The sequence below is a fragment of the Scyliorhinus torazame genome, chromosome 18 (assembly GCF_047496885.1).
Source record: "Scyliorhinus torazame isolate Kashiwa2021f chromosome 18, sScyTor2.1, whole genome shotgun sequence".
NCBI lineage: Eukaryota > Metazoa > Chordata > Chondrichthyes > Carcharhiniformes > Scyliorhinidae > Scyliorhinus > Scyliorhinus torazame.
Window position 1 is genome coordinate 36,736,660 of NC_092724.1, and position 18,799 is coordinate 36,755,458.

An 18,799-nucleotide genomic window follows, 5' to 3' on the forward strand; every position below is an offset into this window, starting at 1 on the left:
ATTAGATCTTGCCAGGCCGTCCAAGCCAGGTGCAAGCAGGATCCCCCGACTTGTATCTTAGGGACACTTAGGACGCGACCGATCTACCTTTGGAACCAAATCCTTATTGAAATCCCCCCTCATAATCAACCGGTGTGTATCCAGGTCCGGGATACACACCTTCTCCACTTACCCTGCATCGTCCCAGTTGAAGACTTATATATTCACCAGCACCACGTGGGGTGCCCCCTCCAACCTCCCTCCCACCATCACAAATCTGCGCCCCGGATCCACCACAACATTACCAGTTGAGAATGCCATCCTCTTACTAACAAGCACTGCTACCCGCCCCTTGTCATCATGTCCAGCCCTGAACGGAACACCTGCCCCACCCAACCTTTCATCAATCCTCATTTGATCCGCAACTTTTAAATGAGTCGCTTGCATGAACACCAGGTCTGCCTTCAAGCTCTTTAATGTGCAAAGACACAGGACCTCTTGATCGGCCCGTTCAGTCCCCTAATATTCCAGGTGATCAGCCTGGTTGGAGGGCTCCAGGCTCCCCCCCCAAGGCTGGAATTTGGCTATCAAAACACCCAATAGTTGCTCCGTTGACTACCGTATGGGCAATGATGCCACAGAGCTCTCTGCCATCTGTTCCTCTGTCGCACCTCGAAAGTCTTTCTGGCCTGACTGTTGTCCTCTGTTCATCGCACTCCTTGGGCGCAATTCTCCCATCGGGAGACTAAGTCCCGACGCCGGAGTGTAAACTGTAGTGTTTCACTCCGGCGTCGGAGGCTGCTCCCAGCCCCCTATTCTCCCGCCCCCGGGGGGGGCTAGGAGCGGCGCTGCGTCATTTACACGTGCTGGGCCCTGGCGGTGCGTAAAAGCGGCGCCACGTAAATGATGCGGCCGGCGCCGCGTAAATTTCGTCATCCGCGCATGCGCGGTTGCCGTCCTCCCTGCGGGCGCCCCGCAAGAAGATGTCGGATGGATCTTGCGTGGCGGCGGAGGAAAGGAGGTCCTCTTTCAGAGAGGCCGGCACGCCGATCGGTGGGCACCGATCGCAGGCCAGACCCCTTTTAAGGCCCCCCCCCCGGTGCAGGAACCCCCCTCCCCCCCGCACAGGCCGCTCCCCAGCGTTCCAACGCTGTTCCCGCCGGCAGCGACCTGGACGGCGCCAGTGGGAACCTGTCGTGTTGGGCAGGCTGCTCGGCCCATCTGGGCTGGAGAATCGCTGCTCGCCCGTTACAAACGGCGAGCGGCGATTTTCTCAGCGGCCAGCCGTGATTCTCGCCGCGCTGGTTTGGGGGTGTGGGAGAATCGCTTGCGGGTGCCTGTGCAGTGTGGCGGGACTCGCGCAGTGCCCCGGCAATTCTTCCACCCGGCGTGGGGGGGGGGGGGGGCGAATTCCGCCCCTTGCTTGGTAGGACTCAGACATTCCTTACCGAAGGAGAACGACTAGTTCTCATTGTTCCGTCTTTTTACACCTGCGTAACACCCCACAAAACGGGCGAAAGGGAGCAAAAAATCCAACCTTGGCCCGGAACCGCCTAACGTGCGACCACTCACTCCATGGCTGCTGGAAGTTCCCACCTCAGTGAAACTAACACAGTGTTGAGCACATTCGGGCTCATTTGCCAATTGCAGGAATTCCAGGCAATGGTTTTTAATGCAATTTTTGTCAATGCATTGTGCATTTAAAAATATTATTTATTGCATTTGATACATCCTTGAAATGAGGTATGTAACATGATTGGATTTACATCTGCATCCAATTGGCAGGAGTTTGCAGTGGAACACAATAAAATTTAGAACATTGTAAAGTGTCCCTGTAGTAATATCAGATTGAGAATAAGAGGAACAGTACATTACTGCGGAAACAACAGAACTCAAAGCGATTGCCGAAATCAATAAGTGACACAATAAATGAAATAAACTGTGAGCCGGAGAGGCCTAAAGAAAGTGGCTGAATATTAGAAGCAAATTTTAATTCATTAATAAATGAGACTAATAATAGTAATTAAAAAGTATGATTTTTTTGACCGAATGAAATATACAGAGCTCCATTTCAGAAGTAAAGTTAGCAAAACATTTCCTTAAATGTGAGCTGGAATAACACTGCAAAGATGATGCAAATTGAAATAGGATTATCGGGAACATTTCTTATTGTATTTTTAAATGAACAAACAAGGAATAGAAGGTCAGGCAGCACATGTTTCATAACAGGGATTATAAATATAGGAACAGGGGGGGGCGGTTTCGCCCCTCTAACCTGTTCCCCTATTCAATAAGATCCTGGCTGATTTGTAACCTAACTCCATATCCTTTAATACTGTTGGACTTAAAAATTGATCGATCTTAGATTTAAAATTAACAATTGATCCAGCGTTAATTACCATTTAAAAAAGGGACTGCACTGGAGCAGTCCCAGAGCCTAGAGAAGAGCCTAAATTCAACAGAGACAGAGAGGGTCAAATGACCTCCCCCTTTGTATGTTTATTTCCGCAGTTCTTTTTCTCAAAGTGTAATGGTCTATATTTATCTGCAGTGAACTATATCTGCTGACTAACCTGCCTGTGTTTCTGAAATCTGCCTCACAATTTTCCTCTTGTATTAATTTGATAATTGTTCCTGTGTCTATGTTCACTGCCCAATTGGAAAAACAATGTACCATACAGATCTCAGCACAGACCCCTCAGGCATATCACAACCCGCACTCTGCCAACCTCCTGAACATCATTCATTCCTGCTTTATGCTTAGCCAGTCCTCTAGACAAGCAGCTAGCATTCCCTTTAATGTTGTATTCTGTGCACCAGTCATTATAAACAGTCTTTGAATATGGTAGCTTATCAAATTATTTCTGAACATTCCTATTTATAACTTCCAGCACATTCTCTGTATTTATCCATTCTGTGATGCTCTCAAAACGCTTCAATTCAATTAGTCCAGCATGACCTGTACTTTACAAAAGCACGCAGACTCTCATTGCCTTTCTAATTGCTAAGTAATTTCACCCCTTACTACAGTCTCAAAGATGACAAAGATAAATTGCTACTTAGAGAAGCCATTTGGCTCAACCTTCCATAGAGATCATGAATCTGCCTCTATCATAGCATCTGACTAACTCTGGAATACATAATGTGGGCACACACGCTGTGCATTAGTTGTAAACAGGTTCCCCTATGCTGCTACCCACAAGAGGTCAGCTGTCATTGTGAAAGTGGCAAAACGTTTCAGCAGCAACCATCAAAAGAGAATTGTTCTCTTTGGCCAGTCCAGTTTGCCCTCCTCAACAGAGCAGCAATGAGGTTGAGAGAGAAAGGGGAACATAGGAGAATTGAAGCAGATGGGGGGGGGGGGGGGGGAGGGGGGGGGAAAGAATGTGAGGAGACAGATGCCTGCAATAGGAAGAGGCTGGAAGCAGCAATTTGGGGTGGGGGAGAATAAATAGAAGTAGAACACCAGCATTTACTGAGAGGAAGTGAGGAAAGACCATGCCATGTAATGAAAGCAGGGTGGAAGGGTGCCAGATTGAATTGGAGGGAAAAGTTGACGATGAACTGGGATTGGGAAAAGTGCTAGCTTGAACTGGGAGAGCTGGAGGAGAAAAGGAACGCAATCTGAAACTGGGGGGCAGGGTGTGTGAGGCCCAACCTGTACCTGTTTCTAAAGAATGAGGAGTGAAGGGTTGTATTAATGGATTATCAGGTGAAAACCATGAGCTTGAATGAGGACAGAAGAAGAGAACTGGGTTGAATTGAAGAACAAAGAATGAACTCGAGGACGGAAGGAAGAAAAATTGACTCTGCGAAGAGTGAGGAGATGGATGAAGGACTGGTGATTAATTTGGGCTGCATATGCAAATAGGGGGCCTTGCTGCATGCCACAGAGGAAAGCAACTTCAAGCATTGCCTAAGTTTAAAAAAAATCAAACATTCATCACAACCACCATCACTCCACATCCTAAGGTCAAGGTTCCCCCAACCAACGATCCCTCCTCCAAGGCTCCAATCTCTTTTCCCTCGCCGTTGATTCTAACTCGTTTGCCTCCCGATCTAAACTACAGGCCCCAGATCTTGACAACTTGGAAAAGCAACCTTCTCTCGCAATACCCAATGAGCTTTGGGTATTGCATCTCGAGCTTTGCCATTTGTCCGTAGGAAATGACATCAAACCAGGCTGGGTGTGCACCAAAAGAGGATGCTCGTGAATTTAACCCTCAATGTCTCAGTAAGCTGATGTTGATAATTTATGAGTATATAATTGTCAAAATTATTTTGTTTTCTATTAAGACTTAGAAGTCTTATCAATTTTAAAATATAAAAGTACTTAAAATTAACTAGAAAGCAACATTTGCAATTTATAATTTTGACTTATTTTTGAAGAGAATATGCCCTCATATGCCACCGTAGAAATACACCAATAACTTTGCATCATCAACATTTGTATTTTTCCTTCAGGTTTTCATAGCCTCGCATTGGCTTTCCTCCTTAATTATAAAGCATATGCAACTATTTGTTATCACAGGTGTTAGGTTCACACTCAGGGCAGTTCTTGAGGTGTCTGTGATGGAAGCTGCAAGGCTTTGACTCATTTTCTAAATTACAAGAATAGCATAGGTAAAGAGGAAATTCTATATGCTCTTGCATGAGAAAGGACACTTCCTTTCAGAGGTTCAACACATCTAGAAGGAAGTTGGTTTTATCAAACACACACACACACACACAAAATTTCAGACTTTTCTCCAGCAAGTTTAACATTAATGTCACTTCCTGCAGATTTTCTTTGAAACAAAGTCCATTTTCTTCCCTCACTTCCCCATTCTTTACCCCTTCTCTCTTATACATGGTGGAGCAATTCTGTGATGAACACCAACAATTTAAATTCCCTGACCAATGGAAACGATCCCCCAGTGTCTACCCTGACAAGCCCCTTCAGAACCCTGTATGTTTTAATGAGATCGCCTTTCATTCTTCTCAACTCCAAAGAAAATAGAGCCAATTTGCTCAACCCATCATCATAGGACAACCCCCTCCTCCCAGACACCAATTTAGTGGACCTTTGCTGTATGCCTCCCATAAAAGTGTATCTTTTCTTAAATGTGGAGAACAAAACTGCATGCAACACTCCCGATGTGATGTCACCTAAACTCTATGCAACTCTAGCAAGATTTATTAATTCCTGTACTCCAATCCCCTTGCCATAAAGGCCAACATGTATTTTGCCTTCCTAATTGCATGTGTTTCTTGTGCAAACATACCCAAATCTCTTTGAACATCAACACTTACAAGTTTCTTACCTTGTAAAAAATATTCAACTCTTCTATTCTTTCAAACAAAATTAGTAACTTCACACTTCCATACACTATAACCCATCTTGTTGCCCGATTCACTTAACCTGTCTTTGGCCCATAACTTCCTGGTTCCCCAGTGTTGAATTTAGGGGGTACTGCAATGATGCGCTGGGTAAGGCCTTTTGGAGGCACCCACGAAAGAGTTTGCCCGGCAATTGCTCAGGAGTGCTTATTTCCTCTGGACCTTTGCACTGGGCTGGGAACCATCCAAAAACTGAAGTGATTTAAATCGCTAACCGAATGATTAACCGAATTAACCACTTTGCTCCAAACACTCCATTCGCCCAATCTAATCCCCCCTCCAGTCCGATTCTCCCACACCTCCACCCTTGCTGCGACCTCCCTTCCCCATCCGTTGTGAACTCTCCTCTGGTCTGATCCCCTCCTCCCCCTCCCCTTTGGTCCAAATCATTCCCTTGCTCCAACCGCGCCTGCCGCCCCACTCTGAATTCCCCTCCCTCCATTCCGACCCCCACCTCTGGCCCGAGCCCCCCCCTCCCTTCCAGTCCACCTTGCCCCCTCCCTCCAGTCCACCCCCCCCAACCCAGTACACCCCCATCCCAGCTCCCAGTCTTCTCACAACGCCTTCTGGTCTCCCTGCTCCTGGTCTACCTGCCCCCTCCCGGCCTCCCCTCTCTCCTCCCGGTCTCTCTCGCCCCCCCCCCCCACTCCCCCCACTAGGTCCCCCTCCCGGTCTCCCCCCTATTACCTGAACCACTTTGAAATTCACCTGCTCCCTTTAGCTTGTCCCTTTAGACATCCCCTTTATGGCAGCTGGTGCTGTAAAAAGCAGGTGTTCCTTTCTTCCCTGCGCCCCAGTTTCTCCACACCCTTTGCTGCTGCTCTCTCACCCAGCCTGAGTGAGGAAGGTTGGGCAAGGCAGGGGCTTTGGAATTACAGCGAGAGTAAGTTCATCCAGAGTGGCATTCTGATGGAGATTGTCACTCTGAGGAAGTTACAGGCGTTTTTTTCATTGCAGCTTTCTGCATCCTCCCCACAGCTTACCTTTACACCGAGCTTTATATCATTGGATACATTACACTCTGTCTCTTCATCTAAATTATGAATACAGGTTGTAAATAGCTGAGGCTCCAGCATTGACCCTTCACTAGCTGCCAATTGAAAAAGTCCCATTTATGCCCACTCTCTGCTTCCTGGTGAGAATTAATCCTCTATCCATGCTAATATATTACCTCCAGCTCCATGAGCCTTTATCTTGCCTATTAACTTTTTGTGTGGCATCTTATCAAAAGTCTTTTGGAAATCCAGGTATATTGCATCTACTGGTTCCCCCTTATCTATGTTGCTGGCTACATCCTCGAAAAACCCCAATAAATTTGTTAAACAGGATATTCCTTTATTAAAACCGTGTTGATTTCTTCTAATCATGTCAACAGCCGCCTGAAATAGATCCGGAAACAGACTGGGGGGGGGGGGGGGGGGGGGGTGGAGGCTGACAAACAGGAAAAGGTTGGGGCCAGCAGCAATTTTCAACATTGCTGTCGATCCAGGAATTGTTACGAAGATCTGTGTTTGGACCTCAGCTCTTCACCCCTACTCATTAACAGCTTCAATAAATTGTAGAATTCCTGCAATGCAGATGGAGCCCATGCTTTGAGTGGGACTATTGACAGCAATCAGGCACGGGAGCCATCACAATTTTGGAAGTGAAGAAAGGGGAATGGGTAAGGGAATCATAGAATCTGTACAGTGCAGAAGGAGGCCATTCAGCTCATCAAGTCTGCACCGATCCTCTGAAAGAGTGCCTTACTCCAGCCCACTCCCCACCTAACCTGCACATCCTTGGACATTAAGAGGCAATTTAGCATGGCCAGTCCACCTAACCTACACATCTACGGATTGTGGCAGGGAACAGGAGCACCCGGAGGAAACCCACACAAACACAGGGAGAAAGTGCAAACTCCACACACGCCAAAATTGAACCCACGTCCCTGGCACTGTGAGGCAGCAGTGCTAACCACTGTGCCACCATGACACACAAATGATGGGATAGAAAGTACATATCCAAATTTGCCGATGACACGAAGATAGGTGGCATTGTAATCAGTCTAGATGAAAGCACAATGTTTCAGAAATATTAATAGCTTCAATGGATGGTCAAAACTGTGGCAAATGGATTTAAAATGGAAAACCATGAGGTCATTCTTTCTGGATCTAAAGGGTAGACTTGGGTAACTGGTAAAAAGATAGAAACAGTGAAGGCCCAAAGAGACTTGGAGGTCCAGGTCCAAAGAGACTTAAAATGTCATGAAAAGGTGGAGAAAATAACTGGTCAATGGAATGCTGGCCTTTATCTAGAGGATTAGATTACAAATATATAGAAGTCATGCGCCAGCTTTACAAAGCCCCGGTTAGACTACACCTGGAGTACTGTGAGCAATTTTGGACACCACACTGTATGGAGGATATAAGAGCCGTGGAAGGAGTGAAGCATAGATTTATCAGAATGATACCTGGACACCAAGTGCTAAAAAATAATGGAAACAGTTTACACAAACTAGGGTTATATTTTGTGGTAGTTAGAATCATTTCAATAGGTGATTTGATTGTGGGGTTCAAGGTATGGGGCAGAATTTAATCCAAGCAATTTAATATGGTTTCACCACTGGCTGAAAAGCTGGTGTGAGACCCAGATGTCCCCTGGAGAAGGCCCACCAGATTAAGTGATAATCAGGTACTTAAGTGACCGATATCAGACCTCTCCTGGGACCAAGGACTTCTGCAGCTGAAACCCTGCCCCTCCCTCACCCAAGATATGTTGGCCAATCAGAGTCCAGCAGCTCCTCATTGCCATAACCACCACCAATAGAGTGCTAGTAGGGCAATGCACCCAACTGAGGACCAGGACCAGTGAAGGACCCAGGCCACGGGGGAGTGAGGGTGGGTTGGGGTTAATGGGAGGGGCAGTAGTGGAGGGTGGTCAGAAGAAAGAGCTCTCAGTGGGCGCCCCCCTCGCTGTTCTGCAATCCTCGATCAGATGAGATTTCATTTTTTAAAATTGTCTTTAATCTGTGTTCTTGAACTGGTAAGGTAAAGTCGCCATAATCCAAGCTGACCATAAGCTGCTTTCCCCTGTGAGGGGGAGAGCTGACTGATGGTGATTTAACCAGAGGATCACCACACATCAGACGAGGGGCAAAGTTGAGAAGGCGGACCCTTCATGAACAACCTCAGCCGGTACGGGAATTGAACCCGCGCTGCTGGCCTTGCTCTGTGTCACAAACCAGCTATCTCGTGAACTAAACCAACCTCCTTTAACCAAGCTAAAGCTCCCTCTCATGGAGGGACTGGGTACTGCATCAGAATTCTCCTGCACTAGTTTGCACCGTTAATAATAACATTGGATGGAACCTGCCCCTATTGTGTTCATAAACCTGTTCCCAGTTTTGGAGCAGGCCTCATGAGGAGGCTTAAGCGTTGTGTGCAACTTGAACACTAGCACTAGTCCAGCATTGCAGTGGCGCCATCAGAACTTCTACCTTCCCGATAGCTGAGATGTCCAATCATACTGTCTCAGTTGTCACTTCACTATGCACAGTGCACCTTCACTCCGAGACATACACGGATATCAGTATTTCATTTACCAACGTCAAATGTTGCAATATTCACAGGAACAGATTACATGCTATGTGTAATCCCACTTCCTCTTTGGTTTGATCTGTACTGTCATGACTAATAATCCATATAGAAGTAATGTTAATGTAATTAGAATACCATTTCTTTAGCTCTTTGAAAGTGATGTTGTTACGCACAACAATCCAGTGACAGGCTTGTTGAATTTGGCTCACTGGTAGCGCTCACCTCTGAGTTTGTTGCTAAAGATCCACTCTAACACTTGATCACACGTAAACTAGGCTGATATTCCAAAGCAGTACTGAGAGAGAGAGTGCTGCATTATCAGAGGTATTAATCTCTGGATGAGACGAGGGGATGGATTTCCAGCCAGGCTGGGAGGGCAGGATTGGAGACGGCGGCAGCTAAGAATAGCTCCACCAGTGAGTATGCTGGTTTCCCAGCTGAATCCTGCCTCCAGGCCATTTTTTTGGGAGGTGGGACCAATAGGGTGGAGACAGCAGGTCTACCCAACCACGCACAGCAGCTGGGATCTTCTAACCGCTTGCCCCTCCTGCAGATGGTGGCAGCCAGATTAGGTACCTGGAGGAGGTCTCCAGACAGTGGGGTGGGGGGTGGGGGTGGGGGGGGGGGGGGGGGGGGGGGGGTCAGCTCTCCAGAAAGAGAGGCCCTCCCTGCCTGCATGAGTGCAGGATGAACAACAGACCACCCTGTAGAAGTGGCCTAGCTGCAAAAGCCATGTATGCAGTTGACTCCACATTATCTCTTTTGTCTGGGGCAGAAAATCATCATTTCAGACTTTGATCCAGAAACCAATGAGTGTCATCCAGGCTGACACTTCAGTGCAGCACTGAGGGGATACTGCACTGCCGACACCACTCAACATCCTCCAGGACAAAGCAGTCCACATGACTAGCACCCCATCCTCCACTTTAAACTCCACTGCTGATACACAGTGGCAGCAGTGTGTACCATCGACTACATGCACTGCAGAAACTCATAAAGCTCCTTCAGCAGCACCTTCCAAACCCACAACCTCTGCCACCTAGAAGGGCAGGAGCAGCAGATTAAGCACTACCTGCAAGTCCCGCTCCAAGCCACATAGCATCCTGACTTGGAAAAATATTGTCACAGGTGTAACGTGGAGAAACATAGGGGCTGATATGTAAACAGCAAGGTCCCACAAACAGCGGTGAGAGGATGGCCTGTTTTTACTGATGCTGCTAATGAGCAAGAGAAAAGAGGAGAACATAGGAGCAGGAGTAGGCCATTCAGCCCATTGAGTCTGCTCTGCCAATCAGAAACTGTCAGGCTGCTCGGATAGCCCTGCCAGGGTGCCCAGATGGCACTGTGAGGGTGCCAGGCTGGCACTGTCGGGGGCAGGGAGCCTTGCCTATTGGGGGAGGGTGATGGGGGTTTCCCAGGTTCTTCAACATGGTTGGGAGGGGTGACGTTTGGGGGGGTGGGGGTTCTGAAAGGAGGTGTGTGCAGTGATCGGGGCTGCCAATCACTACACCCACACTCCCCCCATCCCCCTGATGGAAATCAACTAAAGTGGAGGCTTCGGCGGGGAGAAATTCCCCAAGGCCCCAAAAAACGACAAGTGCCGGTGAATAGCGGGGCGAATCTTGTTGTGAAAAACACCCCACCAAACACGCCCAAAAATGGGCTTCACCTTTTTTCCACTGAATGATGCCCCTCATCTCTGTCCTAAAAGGGCTACCCCTAATTGTTAAACAGTGCTTCCTAGTTCTGGACTCACCCACAAGAGGAAACATTGTTTCCATGTCCAACATATTGATAATTAGTCATTCCAGACATTAACCATTCGCTGTTTAAAGAAGTTTTTCCTCATAACGATTTTGCTTATTTTGCCCATTATTTAAATCTGTGTCCTTTCATTCTCATATTCGTCATGACTGGGAACAGTTTCTCTCGATCTACTCTGTCCAGACCCCCTCATGATTTTCAATCCAATCTCCTCTCAGCCTTCTTTCCTCTAAGGGAAGCAGCCCTAACTCCTCCATTCCATCTCATACCTTAAGTTCCACCTCCTTGGAACCAATCTCATGAATCTTTTCTGAACTCTCTCCAATGCCTTCACATCCTTCCTAAGGTGCGGCACCCAGCACTGGATGTAATACTCCAGCTGAGGCCCAACGAACGTCTTATACCGGTTCAACATAACCTCCTTGCTCTCAACAGGTCTGGCAGCGTCTGTAGGGAGAGAAAAGAGCTAACGTTTCGAGTCCAGGTGACCCTTTGTCAAAGCTTTTCCCGGCGGCATGGGGTGGCTTCAATAGGAAAACCCATTGACAAACGGCGGGAGGAAAGAATCCCGCCACCAGCAAACAACACGCAGCTGGTGGGGGGGGGGGGGGGATCACTGTTCTATGCTTTTGTCTGTCTAAATGATGGAAATAATGCAAATATTAAGATGAATTAAATTGCTTTGTTTATAGGTTATCTTTAACGAAAATAAACCTGAAATTTTCAGGGACCAGGTTGCTTGCCTGATCTAGAACCAACAGGTGAGTTCATACAAGCCTTTCCAGATGCGAGGTACATCTTTACTCAACACCCACAATGACAACAGGAACCCTTCCAAATCCAAGCATGGGAAATCTGAACTTGGGGAATTAACAGCCCAAACCCCAACCCATTGGCATAATTTGCCTTGCATGGGGGCAATTGGGGTTTCCACAGGGCAGCCAGAAAACTCCACCATTTCTATGTTTCTATGCGGGGTTGGGCTATTGAGTTGGATGATCAGCCATGATCATAATGAATGCCGCAGTGGGCTTGAAGGGCCGAATGGCCTCCTCCTGCTCCTATTTTTTCGATGTTTCTACTTGGGTGGTTGTGGATGGCAGGTGGGTTGGCATTCATTACAATGGAAGACGGGTGAAATTTCATATCAGCCTCCATTCTGAACTATAGCTCCAGCAAAATGCCTTGACTTGTATCACAGACATACATTGGTACAGTGCTCATCTCAGTGAACCCCTTCAAACAGATGCCTTACTTCACAGACAGAGAAGTCGAAATTTATCAAGGAGCTGTAAGTAAATGTTAACTTTTAATATCTTCTGTTTTGAGAATAAACTTTTGGTATTGACTTGCAGTTCTCAAATTCAACTTGCACTCGCTGTTGTCGACCCTGTATTAGCATTCACTGAGTTTCTGTATTTTTCTTGTCTGTGGCTATGGTTGTGGTAATGTCACGTGCACAAGTAGGCATTGCCAGCTACTTGCAAATACATTTACGTATCCAGTCAGTGAGTGGCAGAACTTGGGTCTCATTGCACCTTCCCCAAATACACGGATGGGAAAATTAAAAGCATTTTGCTTGTGGTCAAATGCTACACCAACTTCAAGCTGATTGCAGTTTGTAGTTAAACTGTAAGATTTTGGTAGTAAAAGAAGCAACATGTTGTGGTTGAGCTATCCGATTTATAAGAAAATGTCATTTTCACACCTTTTCAACGTTATTTTTTCCCCTTCCCTCAATGACTAAAGATAGTAACTCTTTCTCAGGCAGTTTCATCATCACCAATGCAAATGTAATCCTGAACAGTCGCATATCTGCATACCTTTGGACCAAAGTTGAGCCTGATTCTGTCCTAGGCTGGCAACATCCCAGAAGGGGATCTCTGGATAACTATCAAAAATGGTAATAGATTAAAAAGAGCCAAATTCTGAAAACCAGTCAACAAATCTAAAATGTTGGAAATATTCAACATATCGTTCAGATATGCTAAGCGTAAATGGCTGAGAACAGTAAATACAGACCAGGATTGAACCTGCTGGCCTCCAGATTGATATGCTTTTGGCATCAGACACGGATGTACTGATGACTACTGATACTATCTCCTTAACTGGGACTTGCCTATGTGCATCATTTACTATATTAACATTTTAATTTTAAGTGAAATCATAGATCTATATTTAAGGATACACAGGTGTTCCAAAAGAAACAATTACTCTCAAAGAAATGTGAACCAATGTTTTAATATGAAATATTAAAATATGAAGTGAAATAGTTACACTTCATAGAGTTGCCAGTTCAATATTATCTGCTGCGGTATGTTTAGGTCAAACTATTCAGAGATATTTGGTTGAAGATGAGTGTGGCATTGTCATAAGCTTTGTAATCCGGTCAGGCTAGGAGCGGAGTGAGGTTTGTGAGACCTGTTTAGTTCATCAGCTCTACATTTGTCTTTTCCTGTGACTATTTATATGCCTTCTTTCATTTTGTTTCTATCTCTGGAGAGCCAGAAGAATTGTAACATAGCTTAAGCCTATTATGCTAGAAGGTGTAAGAAAGTGTATTCTGCTTAAATAAAGGAGCAAAGCAAAACCTAGGCTATAGTGGTGTAAAGAGAACGTCAGAAGGAAATAAGTAGAAGTCAAACCAGGAACCAAAAAATAGAAAGGACCTGGATTACTACAACCAGCAACTGAGGAGAGCTAAAACGCTAAGTAAAATAAAATGGAAGTAGAGGGATGAACCTCAAAAGACAGCTAGAGAATCCCAAAATTGCCAAACAATTGGGTTAGTAGTGGAAAGGAGGTTGAAAACAGATTGAAAGCATTAACGGATGAGTTCAGCAAAACAATCACTTATCAAGATCTGGCAGACAATGAATGTTCTTCTTGTTCATTCAGTACATCTTTATCCATTCATCATTGACTATTCCTCAGTAGTGGAGCTGTTTATTATGATCTCATTGTGATCAGCTCCATTCATAACTTCTCTATTAATAACCCAATCCCATGAACAGCATCTAGGCTTTGGCTGGCAAGCTGGTAAGTACCAGGCATTGACCATTTCCAATAGGAAAAGGAGTAACCACCTCTTCTGACCTTCCACTATGCCATTCATGAAGGCCCCACCTTCGCAGCCTTGCCCCTTGCCTGATTTGTGGTGATCCACAGGTTAAATCAAAGGGGGAAGCAGCCCACAGTCATTATGGACTATGGCGACTTTACTTACTTAACTAATGTTGTATCCCCACCATACACAGATCCATAAAATCCCTACAATGCAGAAGGAGGCCATTCGGCCCACCAAGTCTGCACCAACCCTCTGAAAGAGCACTCTCTCGCCCTATCACCGCAACTTCACTCATTGATCATGGCCAACCCACCTAACCTGCACACCTTTGGACACTTAAGGTGTAATTTAGCATGGCCGATCCACAAAAACTGCAAATCTTTGGACTGTGGGAGGAAACTTGAGCATCCAGTGAAAACCCACGCAGACACGAGGAGAAAGTGCAAACGCCACACAGTCACCCATGGCTGAAATCGAACCCGGTTCCCTGGCGCTGTGAGGCAGCAGTGCTAACTAACCACTGTGTCGAAAGAGAAAATGCTGGAAAATCTCAGCAGGTCTGGCAGCATCTGTAAGGAGAGAAAAGAGCTAACGTTTCGAGTCCGATGATTCTTTATCAAAGCTAACAGACAGAGAAAGTGGGAAATATTTATATTGTGGAGTGAGAATGGAGTTCTCACTCCACAGTCTCATCTTTCATTCTCACTCCACAGTATGAATATTTCCCACTTCCTCTGTCTGTTAGCTTTGACAAAGAGTCATCGGACTCGAAAAGTTAGCTCTTTTCTCTCCTTACAGATGCTGCCAGACCTGCTGAGATTTTCCAGCATTTTCTCTTTGGTTTCAGATTCCAACATCCGCAGTAATTTGCTTTTATCCAGCTTTTAACCACTGTGTCACCGTGCCGCCCCTCACCATTAACCAGGAGGTTAGCTGAATCTACCATATCAACCTAGTGGCAACAGTAGAAGGACAGAAACTGGATTCAAGTCTCTCCTCCATTTTACAGGGCTCAACACAGGAGTGTGAAGGAGTAGTCATCACTCAGACAAAAGCAGAAAGATCTTGGGAATATAAATTTCCCTTCAAGTCACGCACCATCCTGACTTGGATATTTGGCACAGTTGCCTCATCATTTTGATCATTTTGTTTGGTGTTGTTTCAGCATTCAGAGTGAAAGATAATTACAGGCTAATTATCCGAACATCTCTGTTGGAAAAAATGCTTCAGAGCACTCATAAGCGTGCAATTAATAAGCACTTAAAAGGCATAGGTATTTTCCTGCCGTTCCTGCAGGCAGAATCTCCCGGTCCAACCAATGGCAAGACCCCGCCACCGGTTTCTCAGCAGTAGGGAGGGTGCATAAAATGGGAAACCCCATTGATAGCAGCAGGACCAAAAGATCCCGCTTCTGTCCAATGGCAGGCTGCCTGCGCCACCGCAAAATACGCGGCAGCAGGCATGGAAAATCCTGGCACATAACATAGACCCTCACCCCCACCGTGTGTAACGTTGGAAAGAAAGTACAGTACACCATATAGACATGCTTTCCCATGTGACAGTGGGCAGCACGGTAGCACAAGCACTGTGGCTTTACAGCGCCAGGGTTCCAGGTCCCAGGTTCGATTCCCCGCTGGGTCACTGTCTGTGCGGAGGTCTGCACTTTCTCCCTGTGTCTGCGTGGGTTTCCTCCGGGTGCTCCGGTTTCCTCCCATAGGCCAAAGACGTGCAGGTTAGGTGGATTGGCCATGCTAAATTGCCCTTTACATCCAAAAAGGTGAGGAGGGGTTATTGGGTTATGGGGATAGGGTGGAAGTGTGGGCTTAAGTGGGTCGGTGCAGACTCGATGGGCCAAATGGCCTCCTTCTGCACTGTATGTTCAATGTTCCATGACCATCAGGTGACGTGCCCTCTCTTCTGTCAGAATATTGTAACGGATAAAGAATGGAGCAGAAAACTGGTTCAACAGCTCCTATTGGAATTCTCTTCATTAACCATCTACATTTTGAGATTTTGTCCTCCCTGACAGAATAATAGACACGTTCTCAGAGAAGTTATTAATCTGGCATCGTGCTGCCTTTAGAAAAGAGTGAGATTGACATCAGTAAATAAATGGATAATCGAATTTATCGAGATACTTGATACGTTGATTATTTTCAGAGAGGATTTGGGAAGGAAATTATGTTCTGTAAGGTAGGATGTATGTGTCGCAATGAGTTCAAGCAAGAATAGTCATCCACTGTTTTCGGGGTAGAATGAACGTTGTCTTCTTTCTCCAAATATTGTTACATTCCTATGGTGCACGCACATTTCACACCAACAAATTCAGCTCTCAGTCAATTGCCATTGTCTTTGGCCTCCTACACTGCTCCAACAAAACTCAGCCGAAGCAACACCTCATCTTGGAATGAGGCACTTCTCAGTCTTCTGGCCTCAGTGTTGAGTAATTCAATAACTTTAGATCATCACCACCACTTACATTTTATTCTTAGACAGCAGGTGCTGCCAATGGTTCTGCTGTAGGCCATTCACACCCTCTCCAGACTCATCCCTTCAAGGGAATCAAGGGTTGTAGGGATAAAGTGAGAAAGTGGAGTTGAGGATTATGTCAGATCAGCCATGATGTCAGCGAATGGCAGAGCAGACACGATGAACCGAATGGTCTGCGTCTGCTCCTACGTCTTATGGTCTCTTGTTTCTTTACTTGTCCCATTATCATTCCCTTTTGCTTAGCACCATTATTCCTTTTGTCATTCAGTCGCTTCTGCCTTCCACCCTAGACCTTTCCTTTTGCTCTTTATTCTTCCCTGGCTCGATGTTTTGTTGAAAAATTGTTATCTCTTTAACATCCAGTTCTGTGAAAGGTAATTAGCCTAATATCCTAACTCTAGGGTGTGATTTTATGGCCCGTCATTTAGGGATCTTCCTGTCCCTCCGCCGTCAATGGATTTTCCCCTGGTTCACATCCCCTGCCATCGGGGAACCCGCAGCGGGGGTTCACCATCATTGGAACTGCAGACCCTGCCAGCATGAACAGCCAGAAAATTTAGCCAGAAAATCCTGACTTGCTCTTTGTATTTCCAATTATCATTTGTTTATTTCTTCCCTTTAAAAATTCTCTGTTTCTCCTCTCCCCTAAGCTGACTGTGTCCTATTTAATTTTGAAATATGCAGGATCATCACACACTTGCTCTGATGTTCATTCCCTGCAATGCAATGCCTATAGGCTACACTCAGCAAATTTTCCTGATGGAATGACTGAGATTGGGAACTTCCATTGGGAATCAAAACACACATTTTAAATAGATCTATTACAAAATACCTGCATGGTAATGCCCTATCTATTAAACAGCAGGTTAGCAATTGTCTTCCTCCAGTGGTGTGACACGGGGAGAGCACAGAATGAGAAAAGACGATCGTGATCGTTGGGAATTTAGAATACATTGAATTTTACAGTGCAGAAGGAGGCTATTCAACCCATCGAGTCTGCACCGACCCTTTGAAAGAGTACCCTATCTAGGCTCATTCCCCTGCCACATACCCGTAACCCCACATAACATACACATCTTTGACACCAATGGGCAATTTTAGCACGGCCAACCCACCTAGCCTGCACATCTTTGGATTATGGTAGAAGACCAGAGCACCCAGAGGAAACCCACGCAGAAAATTTCATAGAATTTACAGTGCAGAAGGAGGCCATTCGGCCCATCGAGTCTGCACCAGCTCTTGGAAAGAGCACCCTACCCAAGGTCAACACCTCCACCCTATCCCCATAACCCAGTAATCCCACCCAACACTAAGGGCAATTTTGGACACTGAGGGCAATTTAGCATGGCCAATCCACCTAACCCGCACATCTTTGGACTGAGGGAGGAAACCGGAGCACCCGGAGGAAACCCACGCACACACGGGGAGGATGTGCAGACTCCGCACAGACAGCGACCCAAGCCGGAATCGAACCTGGGACCCTGGAGCTGTGAAGCAATTGTGCTATCCACAATGCTACCGTGCTGCCCACAATGTGCAAGCTCCACCAGTCACCCAACGCCTGGATTGAACCCGGGTCCCTGGCACTGTGAGGCAGCAGTGCTAACCACTGTGCCACCGTGCCGTCTTCTTGGATTTTCCTGAATGGTCATCATAACTTCAGTGGATCCTTTTGGTACACCATGTGAAGAAGGAGCATTCTCCAACCTTCTACCAAATCAGGGGAATTCCCAAGAAAATCCCCAGTGGATAAAACTAAAGCTCTATGGACATGACAGAGCAGAGTCAAATTGTCTTGCAAGGCAGAGAAATTAAACAGATTAATTGGCACAGTATTAGCGCAGCATGAAAGACTGTTGGTCACAGTTTGTTGACAGAATAATGGGAGAACAGCGCACATGAAGTATTCTCCGCAGCATCTGTCTCTGTGCTTTGAACTGAAAAGATTCCATTACATTCCATTTGCAGGGTATTTTTTTCCCATTTACTCCATGACCAATTAGTTTTGAATTCCAATCTTTTCACCATACTCTACTAATTCTACATTTTAAAATATTCTAGAAAATATGTGTAAGAATTTTATCTCGATTCTAGTCACTTTTCAAAAGCACCTTTTACAAAATTTCTGATATTTTCGGGAACGTATGCCTAGTTTATAAAGGGCAGTATTCTGTTTAAGAGAGCTTCCTATGTGTTCATATTTTAAATTGTAAAGCTGTTATCTTAAGTACAATGCTGAATGGTTTTTCCTCTGGCTTAAACAATTTCCTTTTTATCTGCAGGCTCAGTATGAAAATCCACCCCATATTTATGCTCTCACCGACAGTATGTACAGGAATATGTTGATTGATGCAGAGAATCAGTGTGTTATAATCAGGTATGAAACAGAAACAATTCAAGGATTGCGGGAATGGAGCCCATTATACTCTATCCAAATCATTCATCGACCATCAAATACTGGACTCCAGAGGATTGCTGACAACAAACAATTGCTGACAAGCTGATGTTTGCCTGACTCGCATTCAAATATTAGTTTCTGATG

The 18,799-nt window shown here is 45.8% G+C and overlaps 1 protein-coding gene across 2 annotated transcripts in view; it reads left to right on the forward strand.

Annotated features, from left to right (window-relative positions):
• myo1f (myosin IF) overlaps positions 1-18,799 on the forward strand; it is a 220,602-nt gene that overhangs the window by 75,675 nt on the left and 126,128 nt on the right. For both annotated transcript variants that reach the window (XM_072482569.1, XM_072482568.1), the window contains exons 3-4: positions 11,902-11,991; positions 18,540-18,634. In XM_072482569.1, the coding sequence (XP_072338670.1) occupies positions 11,902-11,991; positions 18,540-18,634 (185 nt within the window). The remainder of the gene's footprint in view (positions 1-11,901; positions 11,992-18,539; positions 18,635-18,799) is intronic.